General features: G+C 40.3%; 1 protein-coding gene across 1 annotated transcript in view; it reads left to right on the top strand.

Moving 5' to 3' along the window:
* Positions 1-27931, top strand: part of ATP9B (ATPase phospholipid transporting 9B (putative)) — a 1157977-nt gene that overhangs the window by 340831 nt on the left and 789215 nt on the right. Inside the window, exon 8 of the mRNA XM_029590836.1 lies at positions 2287-2338. Coding sequence (XP_029446696.1) covers positions 2287-2338 — 52 coding nt within the window. The remainder of the gene's footprint in view (positions 1-2286; positions 2339-27931) is intronic.

Genomic DNA, 27931 nt, shown 5'->3' with positions numbered 1-27931 from the left:
CATTACATCACATATGGTGTGTGTGGTTGCTGCATCTATGTTCAATTGCTGTCGTTATTGCCATTGTTAATGAAAATACAGTTTTCTAATTTATTTGCATTATCTCTGGTCTGATTTATTCACTCTTTTTTTCTTCTTCCCTTTTTTAATTGTTTTCTCCTCATTCCTGATATTTTAAAACTTTTTACATTTTCTTGGCTTCTTTTTTTCTGTAGCTTCTCTTTTTCCTTGACGGCAATGTCACTGCTCTCCAGTCCAGCTTTTTCTTCTCATTCATCCATCCCTCCTCATTTTCCTTGACCCACTCTGTCATCCTTTCTTCTTTTAAGCTTGATATTCTGCTATATCATTAGAGCCTCAGAGTGGATGATAAAGACTAAAACAATACAAAAATGAATACAAACTACAATAAACTCTAAAATAAGAGGTGGTCTCCTCTCTTACTCCCATCAAGGCTTACTTCCTTTCCTTTATTTTCCCTTTTGTTCTTTCTTTCATTCAAAGAGCTACCATGGGGTGGAAAATAAGTTATCACTCCTGGAAGGGTAAAGGTGAAGAGAGAAGCATTGATTCTACAGTGGAGAGAGGGGAGAAAAGCAGTGACACTGCATGTGAGAGAGAACAGACAGAAGTATTGACAATGGGATGACAAGAGAAGAAATGCAGTATCAGCTTATGGCAGGGAGGAAAAAAGTAGAAACATAATAGAGGTGCAGAAGTAAGGAGGGAAATGGCTGTGTTATCCAAGGAAGGGGGCAGAAAGAAGTGACTTCTTGGCCCTATGGAGGCACTGGGAGGAGAGAAGCAGTAGCACAGCACTGGGAGGCACCAGAGTGACCTGGTATTTGCTACAGACATCCAGGCTCTCCCAGCTCTAGTTCTCACATTGTTTTTGTGCCTGGAACCAACTTTAAGCAGTGTGAGTGGCTGTGGCACTGACTTTGCAGCACTAGGCTAGCAGTAACGTAAGCACTTGCAGCAGCCCCAGCCCCAGCCCAGAGAATGTGAGCCATGTACTTCACAATCAGCGGAAGGACAGAGTGGATTTTGGGAAGGAGATGATTGGAAGCTGCTCAAGCAACTGAAGTCAAAATCCCATGCTCATCAGCAGGCATAGACAGACTCTGGGTGGCCATATGCAGCTGCAACTGCCTTCCCCCCCCCCCCCCCCACCCCCCCCCCCCCCCCCCCCCCCAAACTTAAGCATGTAATCTGAAAAAGGACACGAACAGAAATTAATGGTTTTAATATTCCACAATATGCTTACTGTAGAACTCCTAAAAAAGCAAATCTTCTAACATAAGCAAAAAAAATAAAATAAATTCTGTAAATATTTCTCCAACCCTGTTATATTTTATTGAAAACTTCATGCTAGTATATCTAAATGTTGTTGCAAGTGTCAAATGGAAAATACATATTCATAATGGTAAAGTTATTAAAAAAAAAGTAAGAATGAACAATTTAAAAATATAGAACACTTCTCGCTACATAACTTCCTAAATGTCAGAAAATACTAGTTTACATAGAAACATAGAAACATAGAAATGACGGCAGAAGAAGACCAAATGGCCCATCTAGTCTGCCCAGCAAGCTTCACACATATTTTCTCTCATACTTATCTGTTTCTCTTAGCTCTTGGTTCTATTTCCCTTCCAAAAATGTGCAGTATAAAAATATTTCTACTATACAATTTGTGTTTTTTGTAGCTGTTCTTATTGATTTAGATTTTAATCCATTACAGATCCTAGAAAGTTTGTGCCTAAGAACAGTTAATGACCTGTATATGTGCTTGCATTTGTAATAAGAAATATTTAGTATAAACATTTTGGAAACTGTTGTACAAAGTACAGACAGATGATTGGTAAATACAACAAACGTTATGTTAAGTGATTTTGAATTTTCCTAAAATAAACCTAGAGTTTGCTCAAGCATGCAACACTTAAAGGATGTGCATAGAACCTCTATGCTACTTATGTCATATGCAATAATGTCCCTTCTAAATCATAGGTACAGCTATTCCTACATTGATACCCCTTATTGCAATTCATAAGGCACTTGCGTGATTCACTTATGGGAAGAATCTGAAAGGCTTAAGTGTTTGTTTATTGTATAATTTTTCTAAAATATTGATTTTTGAATTGCAAATGTTGAATGTAAAGTACTCTGATAAATCCTATTTTAATTGCATTTCAGTCCCAAGTGTGACCTGTAGTTCCTTATCTTACTGAACATTTGATGATAGGAATTTTTTTATCTGTCTATTTATTTACTTATTTATTTTCACAGAATCAGCGAATCCCAGCTGACATGGTGTTCCTCAGAACTTCAGAGAAAACTGGTATGGTTTCTTTCTTTTCTTCTTTTCTTTTTGTACCTGGGTATGTTTATTTTAAAATTCTTCCCTTGCTTTCTGTGTGAAGATTATTTATGTAAAATGCTCACAATGTGATCTATATTAATCATAAACAGTTAATTTAGATAGTCAAAAAGAACAAGCAAGTGCTGCTTAATCATCACCTAATCAGTAAGTAATTTTTTTCCTCCTTTCTCTTATTATTTAACAGGCAATTCTTGTTTGATATAAATTTTAGTCTTAATGGACTTGTAGCAAAAGCTAGTTACAGGTAGCTCAAAACAATGGAAATACATACAACTGTGTTATGATCCACAGATTTTAAGGATATTGATTTATTTGTGAATCTAATAAGACTAGATATGCTAAAAGTTTTTGCCCATTTTTTTTGTCTAGGGGAAAAAATGTTTATTACAGCTGGCCCTTAAGTATCAATGCAATCTTCAAATTCTTTCAACTGACTCAGGTGCGATCATCTCCTCTCACCTACTTGTAATGGCCCATACCCCTCCCCATCCATGCTCCTTCCCTATTCCTCATAAGAGAACTGTCACACTGTTATAAAAATAAACAAACAAACAATTTTATTCTCAAGATCAAAATTGTAGAGCATATAGAAAGACATGATTTAATGGGACACAGTCAACATGGATTTACCCAAGGGAAGTCTTGCCTAACAAATCTGCTTCATTTTTTTGAAGGGGTTGATAAACATGTGGATAAAGGTGAACCGGTAGATGTAGTGTATTTGGATTTTCAGAAGGCGTTTGACAAAGTCCCTCATGAGAGGCTTCTACGAAAACTAAAAAGTCATGGGATAGGAGGCGATGTCCTTTCGTGGATTACAAACTGGTTAAAAGACAGGAAACAGAGAGTAGGATTAAAGGGTCAATATTCTCAGTGGAAAAGGGTAAACAGTGGAGTACCTCAGGGATCTGTATTGGGACCGGTGCTTTTCAATATATATATAAATGATCTGGAAAGGAATACGACGAGTGAGGTTATCAAATTTGCGGATGATACAAAATTATTCAGAGTAGTTAAATCACAGGCAGACTGTGATACATTACAGGAGGACCTTGCAAGACTGCAAGATTGGGCATCCAAATGGCAGATGAAATTTAATGTGGACAAGTGCAAGGTGATGCACATAGGGAAAAATAACCCTTGCTGTAGTTACACGATGTTAGGTTCCATGTTAGGAGCTACCACCCAGGAAAAAGATCTAGGCATCATCGTGGATAATACTTTAAAATCGTCGGCTCAGTGTGCTGCAGCAGTCAAAAAAGCAAATAGAATGTTAGGAATTATTAGGAAGGGAATGGTTAATAGAACGGAAAATGTCATAATGCCTCTGTATCGCTCCATGGTGAGACCGCACCTTGAATACTGTGTACAATTCTGGTCGCCGCATCTCAAAAAAGATATAGTTGCGATGGAGAAGGTACAGAGAAGGGCAACCAAAATGATAAAGGGGATGGAACAGCTCCCCTATGAGGAAAGGCTGAAGAGGTTAGGGCTGTTCAGCTTGGAGAAGAGACGGCTGAGGGGGGATATGATAGAGGTCTTTAAGATCATGAGAGGTCTTGAACGAGTAGATGTGACTCGGTTATTTACACTTTCGAATAATAGAAGGACTAGGGGGCATTCCATGAAGTTAGCAAGTAACACATTTAAGACTAATCTGAGAAAATTCTTTTTCACTCAACGCACAATAAAGCTCTGGAATTTGTTGCCAGAGAAGGTAGTTAGTGCAGTTAGTGTAGCTGGGTTCAAAAAAGGTTTGGATAAGTTCTTGGAGGAGAAGTCCATTAATGGCTATTAATCAATTATACTTAGGGAATAGCCACTGCTATTAATTGCATCAGTAGCATGGGTTCTTCTTAGTGTTTGGGTAATTGCCAGGTTCTTGTGGCCTGGTTTTTGGCCTCTGTTGGAAACAGGATGCTGGGCTTGATGGACCCTTGGTCTGTCCCAGCATGGCAATTTCTTATGTTCTTATGTTCTTATGGATATGGCCGCAGCATTGGTCAATTGCATACAACAGTTCAATTAGTAAACATTAGTTACTAAACATATTCCCCAAAACCTCAAGAGTGACCATGCTTTCGCCTCCTGAAATTCAATTCACAAATGCTCAGTAAGTTTAAAGCTGATATGCAGATTAATACAAATAAAAAATGTACCTTGACAAATCTATATGCTAATTCAAGCAGTCTAAAAAGTAAGATGGGACAGTTAGAATGTATAGCACTGAATGAAGATGTAGAATTAATTGGCATTTGAGATCTGGTGGAAGAAGCATAACCAATGGGACATTGCTAAATCAAATTATATTGCAATGATAGAGTGAATCAATTTGGTGGGGTGGTTGAGATTTATGTTAGGGATGGCAACGGAATTCAGATCTTGCAGGAGACTAAATGCACAGTAGAATCTTTATGGGTGAGAATTACATGTGTGGTGGGGAAGAGTATAGCAGTGGGGGTATTCTAATGTTCATCTGCCCAAAATGAACAGACTGGCAATGAAATGCCAACAAAGATTAGGGAAATTAACAATTTTAGCAGCATAGTAATGGGAGATTTCAAATACTAATTAAAACAAATGGGAACTTATCAATAAATCTTAAATTATAGCCTAGATGAAGGTGTCAGTAAGCCTGTCGTTTCAACCGGTCCCGGTTGGTTTCGGTTGAAACAACAACAGGCTTGCTGACACCTTCATCTAGGCTATAATTTAAGATTTATTTATAAGTTCCCATTTGTTTTGATTGGGATATCCTAGCTTGGGTAACCTTTTTGACTTCATTGATTGGTGTTGTAGATTTCAATTACCCCAATATTAATTGAGTAAATGTAACATCAGGATATGCTAAGGAGATAAATTTTCTAGATGAAATAAATGACTATTTTATGGAGCAGTTGGTCTGAGAACTAAGAAGAAGGGGAGCCATTTTAGAGGTAATGGTGGTGGGGGCTGCTCAGCAACAGTAAGCCCAGTGCCAACAATTTTGAATTAATGACTGGAGGCAGGATATTAAGTAACTCTACTACAGTTCTAGCATTAAATTTTCAAAAGGGAGATATTGATAAAATGAGGAACATAAGAAAAAAAACTGAAAGGTGCAGCTAAAAAAGGGATGGCCATTGTTTACAAATACAATCTTGAAAGCCCAGTCCAGATGTATTCCATGTATTATAAAAAGTGGAAGGAAGATCAAATGACTGCCGTCATGGTTAAAAAGGTAAGGTGAAAGAAGCTATTTTAGTTTAAAAAAAAAACAAACTTCTTTTAATAATTGGAAAAAGGATTCATCTGAAGAAAATAGAAAAAAGCAAAAACACTGGCAAGTCAGATGTAAAACACTGATAATGTACGCTAAAAGAGAATTTGAAAAGAAGCTGTCCATAGAGGCAAAAACTTGTATTAGAAACTTTTAAAAATAACCTCAAAGTAGTAAGCCTGTGAGAGTCGGTTTGACCATTAAATGGTCAAGTTGTTAAAGGGGCATTTAGGGAAGATAAGGCCATAGCGGAGTCTAATTGAGGAGCCTCAACCCAGCCTCATAAGGGGCTATTGTGGAGGAGGGGGGTGTACTTTGACTAGTCGAAGCTAATCCAGGCTGCAAGCTTGTGGCAGATCCCATAGAGCAGCTCCAAATCTTTCCTGGCACTTTATTTCTATGCGCTTATATACCACTCCCTCAGAAAATTCTTTGGTTGGTGTGGTTTATAATATATAAAACAAAAATGAAATAAAATCATAACATAACAAAAATCAATTAAAATGCAGCAAAACAAAATAAAAACTACAGTCTGCAAATGAACATGTCAGTTACCCCATAATCAAGATAGAAAAAGCCATCACTTCAACTTTTTGTGAAAGGACAGATAATTCCTATCTAGTCTCAGTTCACTTGGTGCCAAATTCCAGAGCTCTCGCCCTAACACTGAAAATATTCTTTTTTTGGATAGAGCTTTTCTTCAGTATCTTAACTGCTGATACCTGGCCTAAACATTCTGAAGCCGATAGCAAAAGCTTTAAAAATTTTTTTGTACATCTCCTGGTTAATATTGTGCTACGGATTTCCCCTACAGGAACCTATCCCAAACCCCTCAAAACCCACAAGGCTTCAGCAATTCTGACTTTGACTGTCATTATAAAGTATCACCCAAAGGCGTTTGGGCTCTGAGTGATTGGATCGGAGCATTCCATACTGGCAAACTTAGGTCCAACTCATTGAAGCTGATTTTTGAAGGCCATGACTATTGATGTTCACGCACACTCATGGCTGCAGGCCTCAGGACTTTATGAAGATGTGCAGGAAAGCCTTGTTTTTGTCATACATTGGCAGAAGTCTCTTACCACTACCACCACTCACAAACCCTCTTTAAATTCTCAAAGTTTTCAAATTGGGTCAACTAGGAACTGTTTTTTCTTCTTAAACAAAGTGCTTTTCAGAGCTTACTCATTACAGAAGCAGGGTTCAAGGTCTTGCCATTGTGACCACAAAGTAGCCCAAAATCCTATACTGCTACCCAGTCAAAATCAGGATAGGTTTTTGACTGTTTCCAGAGGAGATAGTCACAATTACAGCCTCCATTTCAGAAGACTTCTCTGGAAGAGAGGTTTTAGGTTTGTTTTTTTTAGTTTTTTTTATAAACCATTGGTTCATTGTAAACTCAAATGGTGGATTCTCCAGTCCAAGAGTAGTTTTTTTTTAGTAGTTTTTATGGGTTAATTGGAGTATGTTAAGGAATTTATATTTGACTGGTATGTATTTTATTGTAATTCACTTGGGGGGGGGGGGGGAGGTCAGGGTGAAGTGATAAATGACAAAGTGGATAATCAATTTGAGTAAGTAAAATGAAATGTGGGAAGACAACAGATTAAATCTGTTAGCAATCACTCCAAAAAGCCTGTCTGAAAAAGAATTAAAGCTCACTTAACACCAGGACCTATTCAGACTGGAAATCTATTTCCTCTTCTAGGCAGTGTAAGTTAAGCCTGTCCCACCACAGAAAAAAAGGCAGGGATTTTATCCTGTGTACTACTTGGAACTCAGAAGGGCAGCAGGATTCTGTTGATCCTAGTCCTAAGGGTCTTGAACAGATTCCTAAGGAAGAAAAAGTTCAAGATGTTTACCCTAGTCTACAGTATTCCCCTTCTCAGCAAGGGAGACTGGCTATGTTCTTTTGATTTAAAATGAGCCTGCATCTTGTATAGAAATACCTCCTGTAACTGGAGATAGATCTTAGATTAGTGAAGGTAAATAGAACCCTCAATACTTGATACTTTTGGTCTAGCTTGAGCACTGTGGATATTCACAGAATGTCTTGGAATCATCTCAGCATTTGTACTGATGTTGGGGGGTTTGTATGCTCATCTGTTGGGCATATTGGCTAGTCAAGAACGTATCTCTGGCAGAGGCAGACAGTGAATTTATTTTCAGACCCTAACTAACTCACCCCTAGATTCACAAAAATGCTATAATTTTGCGTGGATATCGCCCACAATAAGAAAAAGGGTTGTGTATTATAATTTTAGGTGAGACAGAGAGAGACTCTTTATAAGGCCTTCATAGTAGTCAACTCTTTATATCACTATAGGAGGGCCAGCTAATAATTTGAGGTGAGGTTTTGGTGGTGGTTTAGGGTTTGGGGGCCAGTTTTAAATGCAGAGTAAGACATATGAATAAGCACAGTACACCTCAGTGAAGATTTGACGTCATTGTGAGACTTTCCTCACTCCAAAAGTTGAGATTTCTACAGTGTTCTTCCGCCTTAGCTTGATAGGCTCTATACCAGAGTACTATCAAGCTAGGAGGGTGAGAGAACATTGTAGAAATCTCACCCTCCAAAACCTCACCTTCTATACTGATATAAATGGTTGAATACTGTGAAGGCCTCCCCAGAGTCTCTCTCTCTCTCTCCCCCTACTCCACTCCTCTCCCTCTCCCCTCTCTGTAAGCCCAAAAATGCCAGTAATGCAATTTGCAATCTTTATCACAATTTGCTTTATGGTCATTTTGGGCATTTCACACCGCTTAATGCCAGGAAAAAAGGTGTAGTTATTTCTGATGTTAAAAGCGTGCGATAGCGTGTGGTAATTGCACAGTGCGAAAATGCCCTTCATTTTCATTAATCCCTCCCAAACCCCTCCCCAATCCCGCCCATGAAAAATTTGCATTTGCGCAATGCGATACCATTATTATTGCATGCAATATGGTGTTAACAGCATAACGCATTTTGATGAATGACCCTATCAATTAGCTGCCTCAATACTAGTTGGTGCTGGCTTATTTTGAAGAAAACTTTCCAACTGTTTAGGGTCAAGGAAGAATGTATCTATAATTTAACATAAAACAACTCAAAATTATAAAAATGGACCCTAAGAACATTATCCCAACAACAATATTGCCTACCTATTAGCAATTTCTGATTCCACATCTTTTGTTGAATACAAGCCTTAGCTAGGCAAGTCCATTTGTATGACTCTATCAGCTGCATGTGTTCTGAGATAGCAAAGTTGCTTTTCTGTATTTACTATTCTGTGAAAACACAAACTCATCAGGTACTCACATTCTCTCATCTCCCCTTGTGTTGTCCTCTCCTTAGTCAAAATAAGTAAATGGAACAGAGAGGAGCTACAGGGCCATGATAATTCAGGAACTAGTCTGCATGGGCAGTGAAAAGCTTTTGCTTTCCTAGAAAACTCTGGATGATTCACTTTTATTTGGCAACATGCACAGTAGTGTGACTAATATGACTGGTGAATTACTATATTCAGAGAGCACCTGTTACAGGTAAGCAACTTAGCTTTCTTTGCCTAGGACAGTCCCCATAGTAAGTAGTCACCTATGTCCGAGACTATCTTACATGTCAAATTTAATGCTACTATCAGTTCTTCAAATTTGCCACCTCCAGTTTTGTATAGAATGACATAATCCTGTTGTACATAGCCGTATGGAAGGTTTCGGGTTCAAATCCTGAGTTGGATCTTCACATCCTGGGTAATTTGAGGCCAGGAATGCCCTGGAGGCAGTGTTCACAGCCTGTGGGGGTTAATGAGTGCGAGTCATGGTTAAGGGTGATACCTGGTGGCTACTGGCCTCAGGTCCATTGCAACAAAACTAGACTAGAAACAGTGGGGAGGATAGGTCAGAATCTAGCTGAGCTGGAAGAAAAAGGAGAAAGGAAGAGCTACAGGCCAAAAAAAAAAAGCATGCTACCACTCACTGATCTGCAAACTTTAAATTGACTAGAGTTTCTGAAACTTATTAAAATATTTTGAGAACTAAAGCAGTGCCATAATAATATTAATTCTGTGGTGTGCTAGTTGTGCAACCTCTTTTTAAATCTATTTTTTAAAATATGTATTCTAGTTTAGTACATATAAGATTTTGATCACATACAGGGAGAAAAAAGGTTATGAATTTTGTGTGCATGTGTCATATTTTGTTATGGATTTTGTATTAAATATTTAAGTACTTTGTTGTCCATCAGAGATTCCTGAGTTTCATAAAATACACAAAACAGAAACTCAATTTAAATGCAACAAAACAGCAGCTGTGTTTGGTAAGCGACAGAAAAATCTATCCCTTTGTGATTTCATGCATGGCAGTAATTCTGTGGGACAGAAACTTGTTTACATGATTTTATCAGAGTCGATGCTCTTGTGTTCAGCTAGGAAACAGTTTGCTATGAAATGCATTTCACTTGATCTTTTTTGACACAATGATGCAAAAATATTTCTAACTGGAGAATAGGTAGCTGTGCTGGCACATATACAGAAAGGTTTTAAGAAATCTTGGATGCATTACGTGTTTTTAAATGGTGTTTAAAAAGCAGAAAAATACCCACCATGAATCAATTTTGAGAATTTAATTCTGATGAATAATTTGTTTTGAACATAGTAATTCTCATATATTTTAATTTAATTTTGATAAGAATAGTCTGAGATTTTTAAAATTGTTTGTTCTTATTTTTCTGGTAGTCATTATTTAGGAGTAGTTAATAAGAATATGAAGAAAAGATGCTATGATTTGATAAATATTTACTTTTTAAACAGTATGTTTTATTCCTAGCTTGCCTTCCAGACCACTGTTGATTATGACTTTTTAAATTTGCTAATATTTCTATCTGTGTACTTTCTGATTTGATTGTTCTGTTAATAAAGAAGGCAAGAATATACCATGTTTTAGAGGGAACTCAAAATATTTAAATCTACAGAACACTTACTTCAGGACTTGACAACTTTTCTTTAGATCTAGGAGACACCCGGAAATGGGGTGGGGAAGGATTGGTTGGAAAAAATAACTAGCTGCTGAGAGCTCTCTCAAAGTTCCCTTCCTACCCTGTCTGCTTTTCTGTCTCTCACTCAGTCCCATGCCCTGTGCCAGCAGTTTTTCTCATCTCAAACTTCTTCATCTCCAGTAATCTTCTTTTCTCTTTTTCCACCTTGTCCCCAGCTGTCTCCTTTCTCATCACCCACACTCCAGATTCCTCCTTCCTCAACTTTTCCTTGTACCCAGCAGTCAGTTTTTCTCAATCTGCACAATTCCCTATCCTCAGCAATATTCCTAATTTTCTCCAACCTTTGTTCCTAGCAGTTTCCCCCCATAGCTCTCCTCTTCTGGCCTGTCATGAAGACAGGTCTCTTTGACCTACATAGACTACTACTGCTGCTTGCCTCTTCTTATTCTACATAAGATGTACCATGCTGAATCAGACCAAGCGTCCATTTAACCTAGCATCATGTCTCTGACAGTAGCCAATCCTGGTGTAAAGGAGTGCATGTTAGACCCACCTTAAAAGTCCAGGACCAGGCATTTAGCCTGGCTGAGACCCATGCCAGAAAAGAAGAAAAACATTTTTTTTCCTGACTGGTTCTGAGCCATGCACAGATCTGGAACTTTTGCTAAGGAATCTTAGTCTAAGCAGCAGTATAGAACAGGTAAGCATGCAAAAAAAATAAAAATAAAAATAAAATATGTATATATGTGTGTATATGTGTATATATATATGTGTGTGTATATATATATATATATATGTGTATATATATATTCTGGGTCTTGGCTGCAGCTGTAGCTACATGGCAAAATAAAGCAGGCCAAGGGTGGTAGCCCACCTAGATAGAAAAAAGAAAGTCGGAGATGGGTAGGTGAGGATTTTGTTTTCATTTCAGTACTTATTTGTAAAACATATATTCTTCATATTTCAAAGATAATGGTGGATAAAAAAAATCATTAATAAAACAGTCAAAATCCATAATTTATATAAAAATAAAACATCAAAATAATATGCAAATGAAATGGCAAACCATAAAAAGGTCACAGATAAAATTATAAATATTATACATCAATATGACTTAAAGGGTATTGCTTGCAAAATAAAATATCAGTATGAGAAATATGAGAGCTAAGACCTGATGAAGTGATAGACTGTATAGACTCCAGTCCATCTATCCCACTGTACATATGTTTTTGAGTGTGTACTTTGTTGCAGTTAATCGTATTTATGAATGTCTCCCTTTAAGTTCTTTGTCAACCTGTTCCAATGTATTCCGCCCCTGAGGCGACTGTTCAGTTCCATGTAAACCGGTGCGATATGTATTGTATACAGGAACATCGGTATATAAAAATTAAAAATAAATAAAATAAATATAATATAAATGATATCTATCCAAGAACTGTTATTAGCAACAACTAAACAGACTAAGCACTGTCATCTGCAAATGCTGCTTTAAACAGGAAAGATTTTTGCAAGGCTTTTTTAAACAAGATAGTATCTGCTAGCAAATGCAGTCATAGATTATTGCAAAAAGTGGGGCCAGCCAGCAAAAAGGCATGCTTCCTCAGCTCCACCAAATGAACAGTTCTCTAGGGAGGAACTTCCATAAAACATGTACAGTTGTGCTCAAGAGCTAAAACTTACTGTTTATATATAGGCACTAATTACAATCAAACAAGGCATCTCAACCTGTAAGTCAACTTGAGTGTATATTATCAGCCCAAACATTCAAGGGTATTCAAACTTTTGAACAGGACCATTTTATTATTTCCCTTATTGCTATGGTTTGTTTAATGATTGTGCTATTCTGTGATGCATAATAGTTTTAATTTGAAACACATTAAAAATAACATAAATATGTTTTGTCTGATCACTCATGTTTTCTTAAAATGCCATGCAACAAAAAAGACAAAGTGAACTAATTTTCAATAATGTAGTGTTCACTAATGTGTTCAAAAAATGTGTTCAACAAAAATTTTTTATGTTCAAAAAAATGTTTTTGTTAATACCGCATCAGCAAGCCAGGCAACGGCAGTGGTAATCACTTGCCGTCCGGACCACTCGTCATTTGCGGTGAGTTATTCATTATTATATGTCAGGAATGTTCAGATTACAAGTCCTCCAATTTTAGCAAATTATAATATTAAATAGCATCTGTTCCCCGAAGATCAAAATTGAAGACTAGATCCCCCGACAACAGCCGGTGTTTCGCGATAGGTTTATCGCTTCTTCAGGAGTGATTTACAGGTGGTTAGTTAAATAAGATGCTGGTAAATCAAGAAAACATAATTTCAATATTCTGACCCAAAAATATTTAACATGTAAATGTACTTAACTTAGTGACACTGCAAACCTTCATAATGGACCCGCACGTCTCAAGCGCTGTTTTGAATGAAAACGGGACAGAGGACGCCGTCAAACTCTTTACGTTTAAAAAAGCCCGCGCTTTGTGCGCGTAATGACGTCACCACGTTGTGTGCGTCACTGACGGATGTTACCATGGTTACAAATACCACATCATTTTGACGCTTGTGTATTTGAACAAACGTTACCACGATGACCTTGTGTACTAAATGTTTAAATAGCCAGCCGCTCACAGAAAAATGTGCAGTTCTAAAGATGAATTTAATCCTTGAGGTTCCACTGTGCCAAGGCGATGAATCCACCGCTGTTCTGCACTCAATAATAGAGTGCTACACATTTTACAAATTCTGCCAAGGGTATGTAAACTTAGTACAACTGTATCTGCTGAATATAAAATACGTGTGTGGGAACACAAATGCTAAAAATGACACTAATCCATGGAGCAGTTTCATTATTAATAATTTGTGCATTAACATAGCGATTTTATATTTCATTTGCCATTCAACAGGAAGCCAATGGAGATTATTTGAGACAGGTGTAATATGTTGAAATTGTCTGGTCTCAGAAAATAATCTAGCAGCAGAGTTCTGTAGTATTTGTAGAGCTCTGATTAGTAAGACACAGCCCTAATGAGTTACAGTAGCCAATACTCATGAACAACAAAGCCTGTAAAACAGAATGAAATTCACCAGATTGCAGCATGGGTTTGAGCCTTGTCAGCCTATCGAAGCTTGAAAAATGAAGTTTTAATTACAGATCTAATGTGCAGTTTCATAGACAATTTTATTTATTTATTTATTTATTTATTTATTTATTTATTTATTTAGAGATTTTTATATACCGCAGTACGTAAAGATATACATCACCGCGGTTCAATGTTTATAAACTATTCAATGTTTATAATAATTCCAAGATTTTTTGCTTGCAAAGACATAGGGATAGATAAATCAATGAATTTAAATTCCACAGGGGTGTCAGATCTAGAAACATTCTTTAAAATAATTATTATAGTTTTTTCCAAGTTGAGTAAAAGTCAGTTATTAGATAACTATGATTTAATGGAACTCACACAGGTTGAAAAACCTTTCAGTATCCTGCCAAGAAAATTGTGAATAAAAAAAAATGTGTATGTCATTGGCAGGAAACACACAGCTAGGTTGGACAGTAGGGTGCATAAAGGAAACATATGTTTAAAATAACTGCTGACAAGGCTGATCTTTAAGGGACTCCTACAGACATAGAATCAAATTTGAGTGAGAGGAAGAAATAGAAATTCACTGAGATCTATCAGAAAAATAAGAATGAAAATTTAAAACAGTTTTTCAGAGAATCCAAAGTGAGATAAGTGAGTGAGATGAATAATGTGATTCAAAGTGTTTAAAGCTATTGTAATATTAAGGAGAAAGAGAACATATCTCTTGCCAAGGTCTCAACCTCTCCTGATAGTATCACAACTCATTAGTAGTAAAATTTAATTGTTAAACTTTCTAAACTAAATTGGTATTGATCTAAAATCCCAAGATTTTCAGTAAAGTCATTCATTTGGGATAAAACCTTGATTTCAATGGCTAGAAAAGGAGAGGAAGAAATAGATTTTATAATTTGAAAATAGTAAAGGGTTAAGCTAGGGTTTCTTAAGCAATGGCTTAACAGAAGCCCTTTTGAAATCAATGGGCATCACACCTTCCATTAAAGAAATATTAATAATTTTGTAACATTCTCCTAAATGCTGAGTAAGGCTTTAATAAGCACAGGAGGACAATAATTAAAAGGGCAGTAAGAAGGATTCAACTTGGGGATAATACAAAAAATCTCTTCAGAGGACACAGGGGAAAAGTCATTCCACAATGCAAGAGCAGAAATCTGAATAACCTCTGAAACCTTATTAATAAAGTAAGAAACTGCAGCAAAGTCTCTCTAGTTCCAAGGCTAATTAACTAACAAGGAGCAATTAGTAAATGCCCTTGCAGCAGAGCAGCAGCAGCAGCTCCAGAATTGGGTTCAAATCGTACATGAACAGTTTAATCAGCAACTGGAGGTGTTGAACCAGCAACAGGGGGCACTGACACAGATGTCCCAAGCTATGCAAGCTGCCACAACGTGGACAACCCCAGTGCCTCCAATGTTGTTTACCTGGATGTTTTCATAAGGAATTTGACAGTATAGCCCACATGGCTGGCTGGCCATCCAGAAGTCACTTGGACCTACCATGCAAATCTACTTACAGACAGAATCCAAGTGGCTTTTCAGGCTGCCAACGTAGATGGGAGAACCAGCTATTTGGAAGTTAAAACTGTCATCCTGAACAGGGCGGGTTACATTTTAAAACATACTGGCAACAGTTCTAGTGTGGCATCCTGCAGCCTGGGTACAGCCCATTGGAGCCTTTTTCATCACCAAAAAGATACTGGATGTAAGTGGCTACAGTGTGAGGCAAAAACAAGCCTTGAAGTAGCAAACTAGGTCCTCCTGGAGCAGTTCCTGAATGGGTTGGAGCAGCCTAGTCCATGGGGAATTGGGTGTGCTAATACCCAGGGCTAGGGCTCAGTGTGGAGCATTGGAAGTGGTGGATGCTTTCTATCAGGCCCAGTTGATGCCAGGACTAATATGGAAGTTAGAAAAGCAACCCACATAGTCTCCTGGCATGGTAGTTAGAATGTAAGATCCCAACAAAGATCTTCAGAGCAGGAGAGCTCTGGTTCTATACTCTGCTCACAGACCCCAGGCCCGCCAGCTTGTTTTAACTGTGGTAAGAGGTCATTTGACCAAACACTGTCTGTACAAAGGAACAAATCTATGCATGTCAACCTGGTGACCCAGCCAGCATTAATGGTTAAGGTTCAGACTTGCAAGGTAAAATCTCCAGAAGGGGGATGACTACTGGCTCTGAAGGGAAAAGAAGTCCATAAGGTACTGGCAAAAAAGTAGCAAGGGTGCAGGTATTTTCTCCTTTTGCTCACTTTGTTCAGAGAATTGACATGAAGAAGGTTTTGCCCCATGATAAAAAAAAAAAAAAAAAAAAAAGAAAACAAAGAACTTTTTATAGGAAGTGTTAAAGTTAGAGGAACAGGCCCCTCAGGCCTGTTCCTCTAACTTTAACAGAATACTCAACTGCATGGTCTTTCGCCATACCTATTGTATGGCGAAAGACCATGCAGTTGAGTATTGTCCATAGTTTGAAGATCTAGAGTGGGAGCGCAATCTAGGAAAGCTCCCTAAGTGGAAGCACATTCGAGTGCATATCCATAGCTGTAACTTCATTGATATTCCTTGTTTGGGACTTAGGGACTTTGTGATCTTAGAAGAGCTAGACGAGGTCCCCACCCAAGCTCTGGTAGTATCAGAATGTGGAAAGACTCTTAATAGTAAGAGCTAACTCAGGGGATGCATATCAGTTACAGGAAGAAAGTGACACTCACCCTGCATACATAGGGGTAGATTTTCAGACGAGCGCGAACAGCCTACTTTTGTTTGCGCTCCAGGCGCAAACAAAAGTACGCTGGATTTTAGTAGATACGCGCGTAGTCGCGCGTATCGGCTAAAATCCTGGATCGGCGCGCGCAAGGCTATCGATTTCGTATAGCCTGCGCGCGCCGAGCCGCGCAGCCTACCCCCGTTCCCTCCTAGGCCGCTCTGAAATCGGAGCGGCCTAGAAGGGAACTTTCCTTTGCCCTCCCCTCACCTTCCCCTCCCTTCCCCTACCTAACCCACCCGCCCGGCCCTGTCTAAACCCCCATCCTACCTTTGTCGGGGGATTTACGCCTCCCGGAGGGAGGCGTAAATCCCCGCGCGCCAGCGGGCCTCCTGCGCGCCGGGCCGCGACCTGGGGGCGGGTACGGAGGGCACGGCCACGCCCCCGGGTCATAGCCACGCCCCCGTGCCCACCCCCAAAACGCTGCCGACACGCCCCCGCAACGCCACGCGCTCCGGCCCCGCCCCCGACACGCCCACTCCGAAAACCCCGGGACTTACGCGAGTCCCGGGGTTCTGCGCGCGCCGGTGAGCCTATGTAAAATAGGCTCACCGGCGCGCAGGGCCCTGCTCGCGTAAATCCGCCCGGTTTTGGGCGGATTTACGCGAGCAGGGCTCTGAAAATCCGCCCCATAGTGATCAGCAACAGTACCCAGTCAGGTCCCACTGATGACCTCAGCAGGACAAGACTATATAGAAGGGGGAATTTTTCCCAAGCTTCCATACCTCATTGTTCTAGAACACAGTTATTCCCAGTTTGAGACTTGTATAGGGCCAGCTTATGACCAGCTGAGCCATCCCAGACTGCAGAAAGACATCACCTCTGGAAGCCTCTTTACAGGACATTGAGAACATGTGCCACACAGAGTTGAAGGTGTTTACACCACGGAGGCAGCACTGGGAAAGAAAATCTGAGAGATTTCAGTATCTGACGACTGTCAGACTTTGTTTCAACATTGCATAGTTACATGTATCAGAGGGAACCATGAGTCTCCCAGGAACCCATAACTTATTACCCAAAAAGATGAGAGTGAGGGTAACATTGGAGAAGTTAACCAACTCACACCTGAAAATAGATCCGTTGAGTTTGGCTACAGGCATGAACAGATGTTGGAGAACATATACTCTCGCCTAAGAGGCCCCATACAAACCCTACTCTCTGCTGGGAAAAGAAATGGCCAGTCCCGGTTCAGGAAAAGGAAATAAGAATGATATTCTTTTTCGGGAGTTTACTTGGGTAGAGGCAGACACTCAACCCGAAAAGGTCGGGTTGAGGAGGAGAGTATGTAAAAGAGTGCATGTTAGACCCTCCTTAAGTATAGGAACATGCATTAAGCTTGATTGACCTTAAGACAGCGCACAAGGGAATCCTGGTTGCAGGATGTTTCCTGTGGGGAGAGAGTTAAGAAGGCAGATCCCAGAGAGCCCCAGATGAGACTAGGAGAAATAGGAACTATGCTAAATAACTTACGTGTGAGAATTGATTTTCAGTTTCCAGCACTGCTGAAGTAAGCAGACTTGTGCTTTGTTGATTTTTTTTTTTTTTTGGTAATAAATAACTGCAAAAGGATAGCCAGAGGTCCAGACTGAATCTGTCCTCTAGCAAGCCAAACACTACTCACGATGTCATACCTGGTCACAAAGAGTAGATCCATTTCTTGTTGCTCACTCCCAGAGATAAGTAGTGGTTTTCCCAATTCTGCTTGGCTAATAATGGTTTATGGACTTTTCCTCTAAGAATCTTCAAACCCTTTTAATCTCAACTGTGCTAGATGCCTTTGATCATATCCTGGGGCCACAAATTCCATAGCTTGATTGTGCATTGAGTGAAAGTACTTTCTTAAATTTTTTAAACTCTTTATTTATAATTTTCAAATAAAACATATATTCAAGATTAACTTGAAACAGAAAATCTGAAGGGATATAACATTTTGGAAAGGAAAATATAAGAAACAAAGGAAATATATTGTCAAATTCAGATCAAGTCCACAAGGATGACCAAAGGATTCAATACACTTTCCAAAAATGAAATAATTTAAATAAGAAAATTCTAAGGTAGCCTGTCCAAGATTATAATTGTGAATGCTTTAATCAAGTGGGGAAGGAGGTGACAAAGATCCATTCCCTGATCTAGAATTGTACACCACACATCTCTGTAAACAAAACTTTCCAAATTTTCATGCATAATATCCATTAAAGAGAGGTTGGCTCCTTGCCCCCTCCTCTGTATATAGTATTTATTCTATTTTATTGCACTTTATATATTTATTGCTCCGCTCACCCCTTCTTTATTTTCCTACTCCAAGTTAAGGCTTCCTTGTTATAATGTAACTGTATGCTCTGTATCTCTTGTTGATTGGTTAATTGTATATTCTACTTAGTTCATTGTAAACCGAATTGATTTGATTTGTATCAAGAAAGTCGGTATATAAAAGCCTTAATAAAATAAATAAAAATAAACAAAGAGCCAGGCTGCACAGTTTTAACACTCAAAAAAGAGGAAAGTTGATTAGATTTATAAAATACATAGGACTTATTATACTTAATACAGCATTTTCATGGAAATTTTAGAAAAAATAAAGCCCCTAACTGTAGGACCTTGGATCTAAACAACCAGAACTGCTTGCGCTTCTTTTGCGTTAACTTAGCGACATCAGGAAAGATGATAACCTTCCCCAATGCCTAAAATAAAGCTTTAATAACCAATCTCTATAAGTTCTAAGACTAATGAGACTATCGGGATAGATGGCTTAGCCTCAACAGATTCTGAAGTATCTAAAGTAGTAATATCTAAAGGACAATCAGATATCGGAAAAAGTCCTTGATCACATTTTTCACATCCTCCTCTCCTCTTAAATGGAGAAGAAGAATAAATCCTTGATACTGGCAGTATTGAAGTCTCCAGAACTTTAAGAATCTCAGTCAAATATATTATACATATTTTTAGCAGAAACTAAAGGTAATTGAGGAAAATTAATAAATTGTAAATTTTCTCCTCAGTGCATTCTCAACTTTCTCCAATTGGATATTGTCCTTAACTAATGCTGCTTATGTAGGTTTGAGATAGTCAGCAATTTGTCATAGCAGAAACTTGTGATCAGAGTCCAGCAGCAGTAGTTTCTAAAACAGCACGATTTTCCAGCAAGGAATTTCTTTCAGAGGTAACGGACATTTGCTGCATGAAAACATTCCCTAATCCTTCAATAACCTCCCAAATAGATTCAAGTGAAGAAGTTGTAGGTTTCACCAACTTAAACATCTCCCAAACAGTTGGTAATGGACACTCCAAACTCTTTGCTGCCAGAAAGGGACTCGCCACACTAGCTCTTGCATGTTCACTCAAAGATGGTAACCCACCCTGATTTTTCTCTGTTGACATGCTGAAAAGAAACCTCAGATGCTGCAGCTTCTCTGACTCCTTCCATGCTTCCAGCTACAGGAGATGTCACTGAAACGTCATCAAATGGAGGACTCTCTCTGCCATGGAGAAGAGGCATGGTACGAAGCTGGGGGGACTGTTTGGCTTGCCGGGCTCAGAGAAATCGTCACTGTCCTGGGGAGACGAGTGCAAGCCTTCCCTCTCAAAACTCTCCAACAGACATGCCCCCAGCGACAAGACACGTCAGATAACATGAGTCCATTGGGCCCCACTGCGATATGGCTGGTAGGGTAGCAGAACCCCCCCCCAGGTTTAGCCTTCCTCTTACAACATATATTCAAGGTTTTTATTTAAGAAGTATCTGCAGTGGATGAGGAGTTCAGCATGCTACTGTCTGGCGGCCGCTGTCTTGAATCCCTTCAATTTGTTTTAAATCTGTTACTTATTAGTTTCATGGAGTGCAGAATAGAACTAAAACTATCTGAAAGGATAAATAACTGTCCCCTATTTTCCATCACATGTATGATATCATAAACCTCTATCAAAACTTATCTTTTTACGCCTCTTTTCCAAGCTGAAGAGCTCCAACCTGTTTTTTTCCATAGTGGAGCCATTCGATTTCTTTTATTATTTTGATTGTTCTTTGTATCTTTTCTACTTCTGCTATATATTTTTTGAGATGGGGATGACTACAAATGTACACAGTACTCAAAGTTCACTCTTACCATGGATTGTTACAGAAGTATTATGAGATGTTTTGGGTCCTTCATTTTCCTTTTTTCTTTTTAAAGTTTTGCCTGGAATTTATCAGGGTGGCTAATGTAACCCCAATATTTAAAAAGGGCTCAATGGGCGATCCGGGAAACTGCAGATCAGTTAGCCAGACTTCAGTACCAGGAAAAATAGTGCAAAGTGTTCTAAATATCAAAATTACAGAACATATAGAAAGACATGGTTTAATGGAACAAAGTCAACATGGCTTAACCCAAGGCAAGTCTTGCCTCACAAATCTGCCTCACATTTTTGAAGGAGTTAATAAACATGTAGATAAAGGTGAACAGGTAGATGTAGTGTACTTGGATTTTCAGAAAGCGTTTGACAAAGTTCCTCATGAGAAGCTTCTAGGAAAAGTAAAAAGTCATGGGATAGGTGACAATATCATTTCGTGCATTACAGACTGGCTAAAAGACAGGAAACAGAGTAGGATTAAATGGACAATTTTCTCAGTGGAGGATAGTGGGCAGTGGAGTGCCTCAGGTATCTGTACTGGGACCTGTGCTTTTCAATATATTTATAAATGATCTGGAAAGGAATATGACGAGTGTGCCATTCAAATTTGCAGATGATACAAAATTATTCAGAGTAGTTAAATCACAAGCGGATTGTGATAAATTGCAGGAAAACCTTGTGAGACTAGAAAATTGGGCATCCAAATGGCAGATGAAATTTAATGTGGATAAGTGCAAGGTGATGCATATAGGGAAAAATAACCCATGCTATAGTTACAGAATGTTAGGTCCATATTAGGAAGTACCACCCAAGAAAGAGATCTAGGCGTCATAGTGGATAACACATTGAAATCGTCGGTTCAGTGTGCTGTGGCAGTCAAAAAAGCAAACAGAATGTTGAGAATTATTAGAAAGGGAATGGTGAATAAAACGGAAAATGTCATAATGCCTCTGTATCGCTCCATGGTGAGACTGCACCTTGAATACTGTGTACATTTCTGTTCGCCACATCTCAAAAAAGATATAGCTGCGATGGAGAAGGTACAGAGAAAGCCAACCAAAATGATAAAGGGGATGGAACAGCTCCCCTATGAGGAAAGAATAATGAGGTTAGAATTGTTCAACTTGGAGAAGAGACGGCTGAGGGGGGATATAATAGAGGTGTTTAAAATCATGAGAGGTCTAGAATGGATAAATGTGAATTGGTTATTTACTCTTTCAGATAATAGAAGGACTAGGGGGCACTCCATGAAGTTAGCATGTGGCACATTTAAAACTAATCGGAGAAAGTTCTTTTTCACTCAACGCAGAATTAAATTCTGGAATTTGTTGCCAGGGAATGTGGTTAGGGCAGTTAGTGTAGCTGGGTTTAAAAAAGGATTGGATAAGTTCTTGGAGGAGAAGTCCATTACGTGCTATTAATTAAGTTGACTTAGAAAATAGCCACTGCTATTACTAGCAACAGTAGCATGGGATAGACTTAGTTTTTGGGTACTTGCCAGGTTCTTATGGCCTGGATTGGCCACTGTTGGAAACAGGATGTTGGGCTTCATGGACCCTTGGTCTGACCCAGTATGGTATGTTCTTATGGGAAAAAATTACTTATCATTTTTCCGGGTGAATATTGGAGCCCCCCCTAGCAAAAAGACTGACCAGGTCTCACCTTTTAGCCCCTCCCCCCAGGTTCCTATCTCTCTTTTCCAGCCCCTTTCTCCTTAAGCTTCTATTCTCTCCTCCATCCCCTCCTCTACTTGCTCTTGTCCCCTGTCCTATCCTCTCCCCAACCTTTCTGTCTCCCCTTGCCCCACCTCCATTCCTTCTAATCCCCCTCACTCACCCTCTTTCACGATTTTTTTCACAATCCCCTCATTCCTTCGCTGTGACCCATCACTTGCCTCCTTTACTCCTACTGCCACCCCACCACCATATCCCTTCACTCCCACCCCATCCCCTCTCACCTCCTCCACTTCTTCCCCCCACATTTACCTCATCCATCTCCTTCACTCCCACCCACCATGATCTCCTCATTTCTGTCATTCTCCCCAACTCGCCTTCATTCTTCTCCCCCACAGATGAGAAGCCTCCTTGGCATGGTACAGCACATTATTCTTTTCTAAGTGTGCCTCGCCACAAGAGCTGTTGCAATGCAGTCATTCTCCCATCTCCCTGCTCTTAAAAAATCGCTGCCTTGCAGGGCCAGGGGTCTCTTCTTCCTCCACGGCTGTCAGTGCCTGATGACATCAATCAGGAGCCTGAGACTGAAGAGGAGATATAGGGCCTGAGGCGCAGCAAGGACAGAATCCTTCGACTTTAGGGAGCATGGGAGGGTGAGTGACTAGGATTGGAGCGGGGTAATGGCGGCAGTGGTGACCGTCACCAGGGAAAGATATAACACCAGACCAATGAGCTTCCTTGTTCTGTTGCCTGCAGAAAATATTTTAGGGGTAGAGGGGCATGACCCCTCTCTCCCCTGTGTATTCTGACAATTGTCTCTGTATTTATTTATTTATTTGAAGCTTTTTTTATACCGATGTTCGTTTGCACATCACATTGGTTTACATGGAACAGGTATTAAAAATAATGTAAAAACATTTACAAAGAACTGGTAAAATAACATTAAATATGCATGGGAAAACAGGTAGCAATATAACTTTAAATATGCATAGGAAAAATGGAAGACATCTCAAGTCCTTAAAAGGGGTTTACAAAATTCAGCAAGGTTAATAATTAAAACATAGTATGTAAATGCAAGGGGGACTCAAAATAAGGTGAGATTTGGTTTAAACAGCTTTCACCTTTTGAAATATCTGGAAATTTACAGGAAAAAAATTGGTTTAAACTGATAATGTAGGTGCCTAGATATGGTCCACTTTATTTTCCATTCCTTTCTGAATAATTCCTAATGTTCTACTTCCTTTTTGTGACTGCTGCTGCACACTGAGCTGAGGCTTTTCACATATTATCCACAATGATTCCAGGATCCTTTTTCTGGGTGCTGACTCCTAATACAGAACCCAGCATTGTGTATCTATATTTAGGATTATTTTTCCCTATGGTCATTACTTTATACTTGTACACATTTAACTTCATCTGCCATTTAAATGCCCAGTTTCCCCAGTCCCCCTAGTTTCACAAAATGGTCCTGCAAATTCTTACCGTTGACTTGTGTTTTAACAATTTTGAATTAATTTAGTGTTGTCTGCAGATTTGATGTGGCCTGCATGGGAATTGATTTTGCTGCCTTGTCATTGCTGCTTCTTACCATTGACTCCCTGAGGTTGTAGGCACCATGATTCAATTTTTGTTCACCGTAGTAACCTGGCATCCAATGTTTTATAGAGCTCTACTCTAGTTAATAGGAAAATATTTAAGTTGGTATAGAGTTCTGCTTTAAGAGTTCCATTTATAGTTTGTAAATTACTACACATCTTTTCATGGTATAATTTTTTCTATGTAAATTTACAAAATGGACATTGATTACTTAAAATTTCTTTGAGTTTTCTTACTTTTGGCTTGTAGCTTGAGAAATGTATTTTAGTTTGTAATTTAAAATGCCACACAGTAGTAAAGAACACACAAAAAAACAAACCCAAAATGAGTACTCTGCTGTTAAGGGGCCTATATTATTCAGCTTCAAAAAGTAAACAGACTGCATATGGAGAAAATTCTTTGACTGCTGTGGTAAGGAACCAAAGATGTAATTACTGTAGCTATCTAACTGCAATTTCCAAGAGTTTTCACAACATGTGAATTAGAATTTATTTGTACTTTCTTCTGATTATTACATCATTCTAATACAATTGGGGCCGGATTTTAATTTGTACACCCAATTTTATAACATGCACGCGCAGCCGCGCACATGTTATAAAATACGGGGTCGGCGCGCACAAGGTGGTGCATGCCGAGCCCTAGGGGAGCCCCAATGGCTTTCTCTGTTCCCTCCAAGGCTGCTCCGAAATCGAGGCGGCTTTGGAGGGAACTTTCCTTCTGCCCCCCCCCCACCTTCCCCTCCCTTCCCCTCCCTTCCCCTACCTAACCCGCTTCCCAGCCCTACCTAACCCCCCTAACCTTTGTTTTACAAGTTGCGCCTGCCTCTGGGCAGGCGTAGGTTGCGCGTGCTGGCCAAGTGGTCCTAAGGAGGCCTCTTGCCATGCTCCCTCCCCACCCCTTTTTTCTAGCCCTGGGACATACGCACGTCCCGGGGCTTGTGCGTGTCGCCGGGCTTATGCAAAATAGGCTTGTGCACGTAACCCCAACTGGATTTGCGCGCGAAGGGCTTTTATAATCTACCCCTTGCTGTGAGATCACGTCTGCCTAATAATCAGACACTTTGTTCAAATCTTAAGTGATATTATTAATTTGACATGTGGATCAGCTTAGTATGTTTGTATGCTAGAAAAAAACTTGCATATTGTTTTTCAAATAACTATCGTTTAGAACTATAAAAGTGCTAGTTCTTGTTTAAGAAGTAATTTTAGAGTATTGCTTATAGTGGTAATGTCTGCACATACCTGTTATGCATAGTCTTTGCTACTAGTTTTAGAAATGCTGGAGTCAAGTACCCTAGTATATGCAGAAGTTACATGAAACATGATGGCAGGAAATGACCCATCACTCTCCTGTATTTATCCCATGCTTTCTTGAATTCAGATACCATTTTTGTCTCCATCACCTCCACTGGGAGACCATTCCATGTATCTACTATCCTCTCTTTAAAAAAAAAAATCCTAAAGTTACTCCTCAGTCTACCCCCTTTCACTCTGATTCCATTACCCCTCATTCAAGAGTCTCCGTTCTGTTGAAAGAGGATTGCCTCATGTGCATGGAAACCTTTGAGATATTTAAATATCTTTATCATATCTCCCCTATCTCACTTTTCCTCTAGGGTATAGTATACATGTTTAGATCTTTGTGTCTATCCCCGTTTTCTTTAGAACAAAGACCACTGACCATTTTAGTAGCTACCCTCTGGACTGACTCAAACTGGTTTATATCCTTTTGAAGGTGAGGATCCAGAATAACACACAGTATTCCAAATGAGGTCTCACCAGCGACCTATACAGGGGCGAAATCATTTCCTTTTTCTGCTAACTATTCCTCACCCTATGCAGCCAAGTATTTTTTTTTTGGCTTTTGCCATCACACTATCCATCTGTTTGGTCACCTTAAGATCATCAGATATGATAACCCCCAGATCCCACTCTTCTTTTGTGCTTAGAAAGAATTTCACTTCAAATACTTTCTCTCCCTTGGGGTTTTGCAACCTAAATGCATAATTCTGCCTTTTTTAAGCTTTAAATCTTACCTGCCAGACCCTAGCCCATTCCTTGACCTTCACTAGATCCCGCTTCATGTTTTCCACACTGCCGGGCTGTCTACCCTGTTGCAGATATTGATAACTTTCCTGTTATGTCACTCACAAAAATGTTAATCAGTCCAGTGACCGATCCCTGAGGCTGGTAACGCACTGTTATGCTTCCGGGGTGTGAACCCTTGGTCCAGTGAAGAACGAAGGTTCAGTCGCTGATTGGCGAAACCTCGACTCGGACTATCACGAAGATCTGGATGAAGGCACCTCCAGCAGGGCGAGGTATCAAGCTGAGCTGGCGCCTCCAGCAGGTCGTGAACTCAAAAGTGGATGTCCTCAGCAGGTCGTGGAAAGGAAAGCTGAGCTGGCGCCTCCAGCAGGTCGTGGACTCAATAGATAAAATAGTCCAGGCAATGAGAGTGTGAGGGGATTCCACAGCCAGTCCAGGGGTCGAAAGCCAAAGAGTACCTCGCAGCCAGTCCAGGGGTCAGATGCCAGAGAATACACCAAAGCCAGTCCAGAGGTCGGAAGCCAGAGAAGATGCCGCAGCCGGTCCAGGGGTCAGGTACCAGAGAATACGCCAAAGCCGATCCAGGAATCAGGAACCAGAGAATACGTCACAGCCGGTCCAGGGGTCGAGAGCCAGAGAAGAAGCCACAGCCAGTCAGGAGTCAAACACCGAAGATCAGGAACCACAACAGGAACAAGCCAGGAGCCGAGATGAAGTGAAGGCAAGGTCTGAGGTGCAGGACCTGCCTTTAAATAGCTCTCACCAGCTGGCACACCTGGGGAGAGCCAATCCTGCTGCAGGAGGCATCCTGCAGCCAATCAGAGGCAGCGATGTTAGTCCCTGAAGGGGGCGGAGCCAGCAACCCGGAAGAGGAGCCGAAACGCCGCAGCTGTGTTGTGCTGCAGTCCGCGGCCCCGGACCCAAGACTCAGCACAACGTCACGGTAAATGCGGCGGTCTGCCGTGCTGGTAAGCGGCGCTTTTCAGTCGCGGCTCGCCGCGAGCGCGGCTCCTAACAGTACCCCCTCCTTTAGGCTTCCCTCTAGAAGGCTTGGGCTTCTCGGGATGAAGAGCATGAAAGGCCTTGAGAAGATCTTTATCCAAGATATTAGTAGCTGGCTCCCAAGAATTCTCCTCCGGTGCAAAACCCTCCCAGGCAAGAAGGTACTCCCATTTACGTCCTCGTTTGCGCACATCCAGGACTTCTTGAACTTGATAAATGGTATCCTCTTCAGCCCTTACCAACGGAGAAACAGGAGTCTTACGAGAGGGCCAAGTGAGAAGTACGGGCTTCAAAAGGGATACATGAAATGAATTATGAATACGAAGTGTGGAAGGCAGTCGTAATTGATAAGTCACAGGACCCACTTGTCTGATCACCGGAAAGGGACCAATGTATCGAGGAGCCAATCTCATAGAGGGAACCCGTAAACGAATGTGTCTGGTACTTAGCCACACTTTGTCTCCTGGAAGGAATCGTGGTGCCGGCCGTCTGTGCCGATCCGCAAATTTCTTGGCAGTGGTGGCTGCCCTTCTTAACATTTGTTGCGTATGGATCCATAGTTGCTTTAATTGTAGAGCCGTAACCTGGGCCGCTGGAGAGGCAACTGGCAAGGGTAAGGGTATCGGTGGAGCGGGTTGCTGTCCATAAACGATAGTAAAAGGAGAAGCCCCCGTAGACATGCAAGTGTGAAAATTGTGAGAGAACTCAGCCCAGGGCAGCAGGGCTGACCAGTCGTCCTGTCGAGAATTAACGTAAGTTCGTAGAAATTGTTTTAAGGACCGGTTGGTCCGTTCGGACTGCCCGTTGGCCTGGGGGTGGAACGCCATGGTGAAATCTAGAGCAATGTGAAATTTAGTGCAGAGACTCCGCCAGTATTTTGCAGTGAACTGAGATCCACGGTCAGAGGTAATGTGCTGTGGAATACCATGGAGACGAAAAATGTGTAACATGAAGAGTTGAGCCAGACGTGGAGCAGATGTAAGGGCGGGTAGAGGTGTAAAATGAGCCATCTTCGAGAAGCG

This window comes from Rhinatrema bivittatum, chromosome 2 (genome assembly GCF_901001135.1).
Source record: "Rhinatrema bivittatum chromosome 2, aRhiBiv1.1, whole genome shotgun sequence".
In the NCBI taxonomy this organism is placed as follows: Eukaryota; Metazoa; Chordata; class Amphibia; order Gymnophiona; family Rhinatrematidae; genus Rhinatrema; species Rhinatrema bivittatum.
Note: the sequence above shows the minus strand (reverse complement) of the source record. Positions and strands in the feature narration are given on the sequence as shown.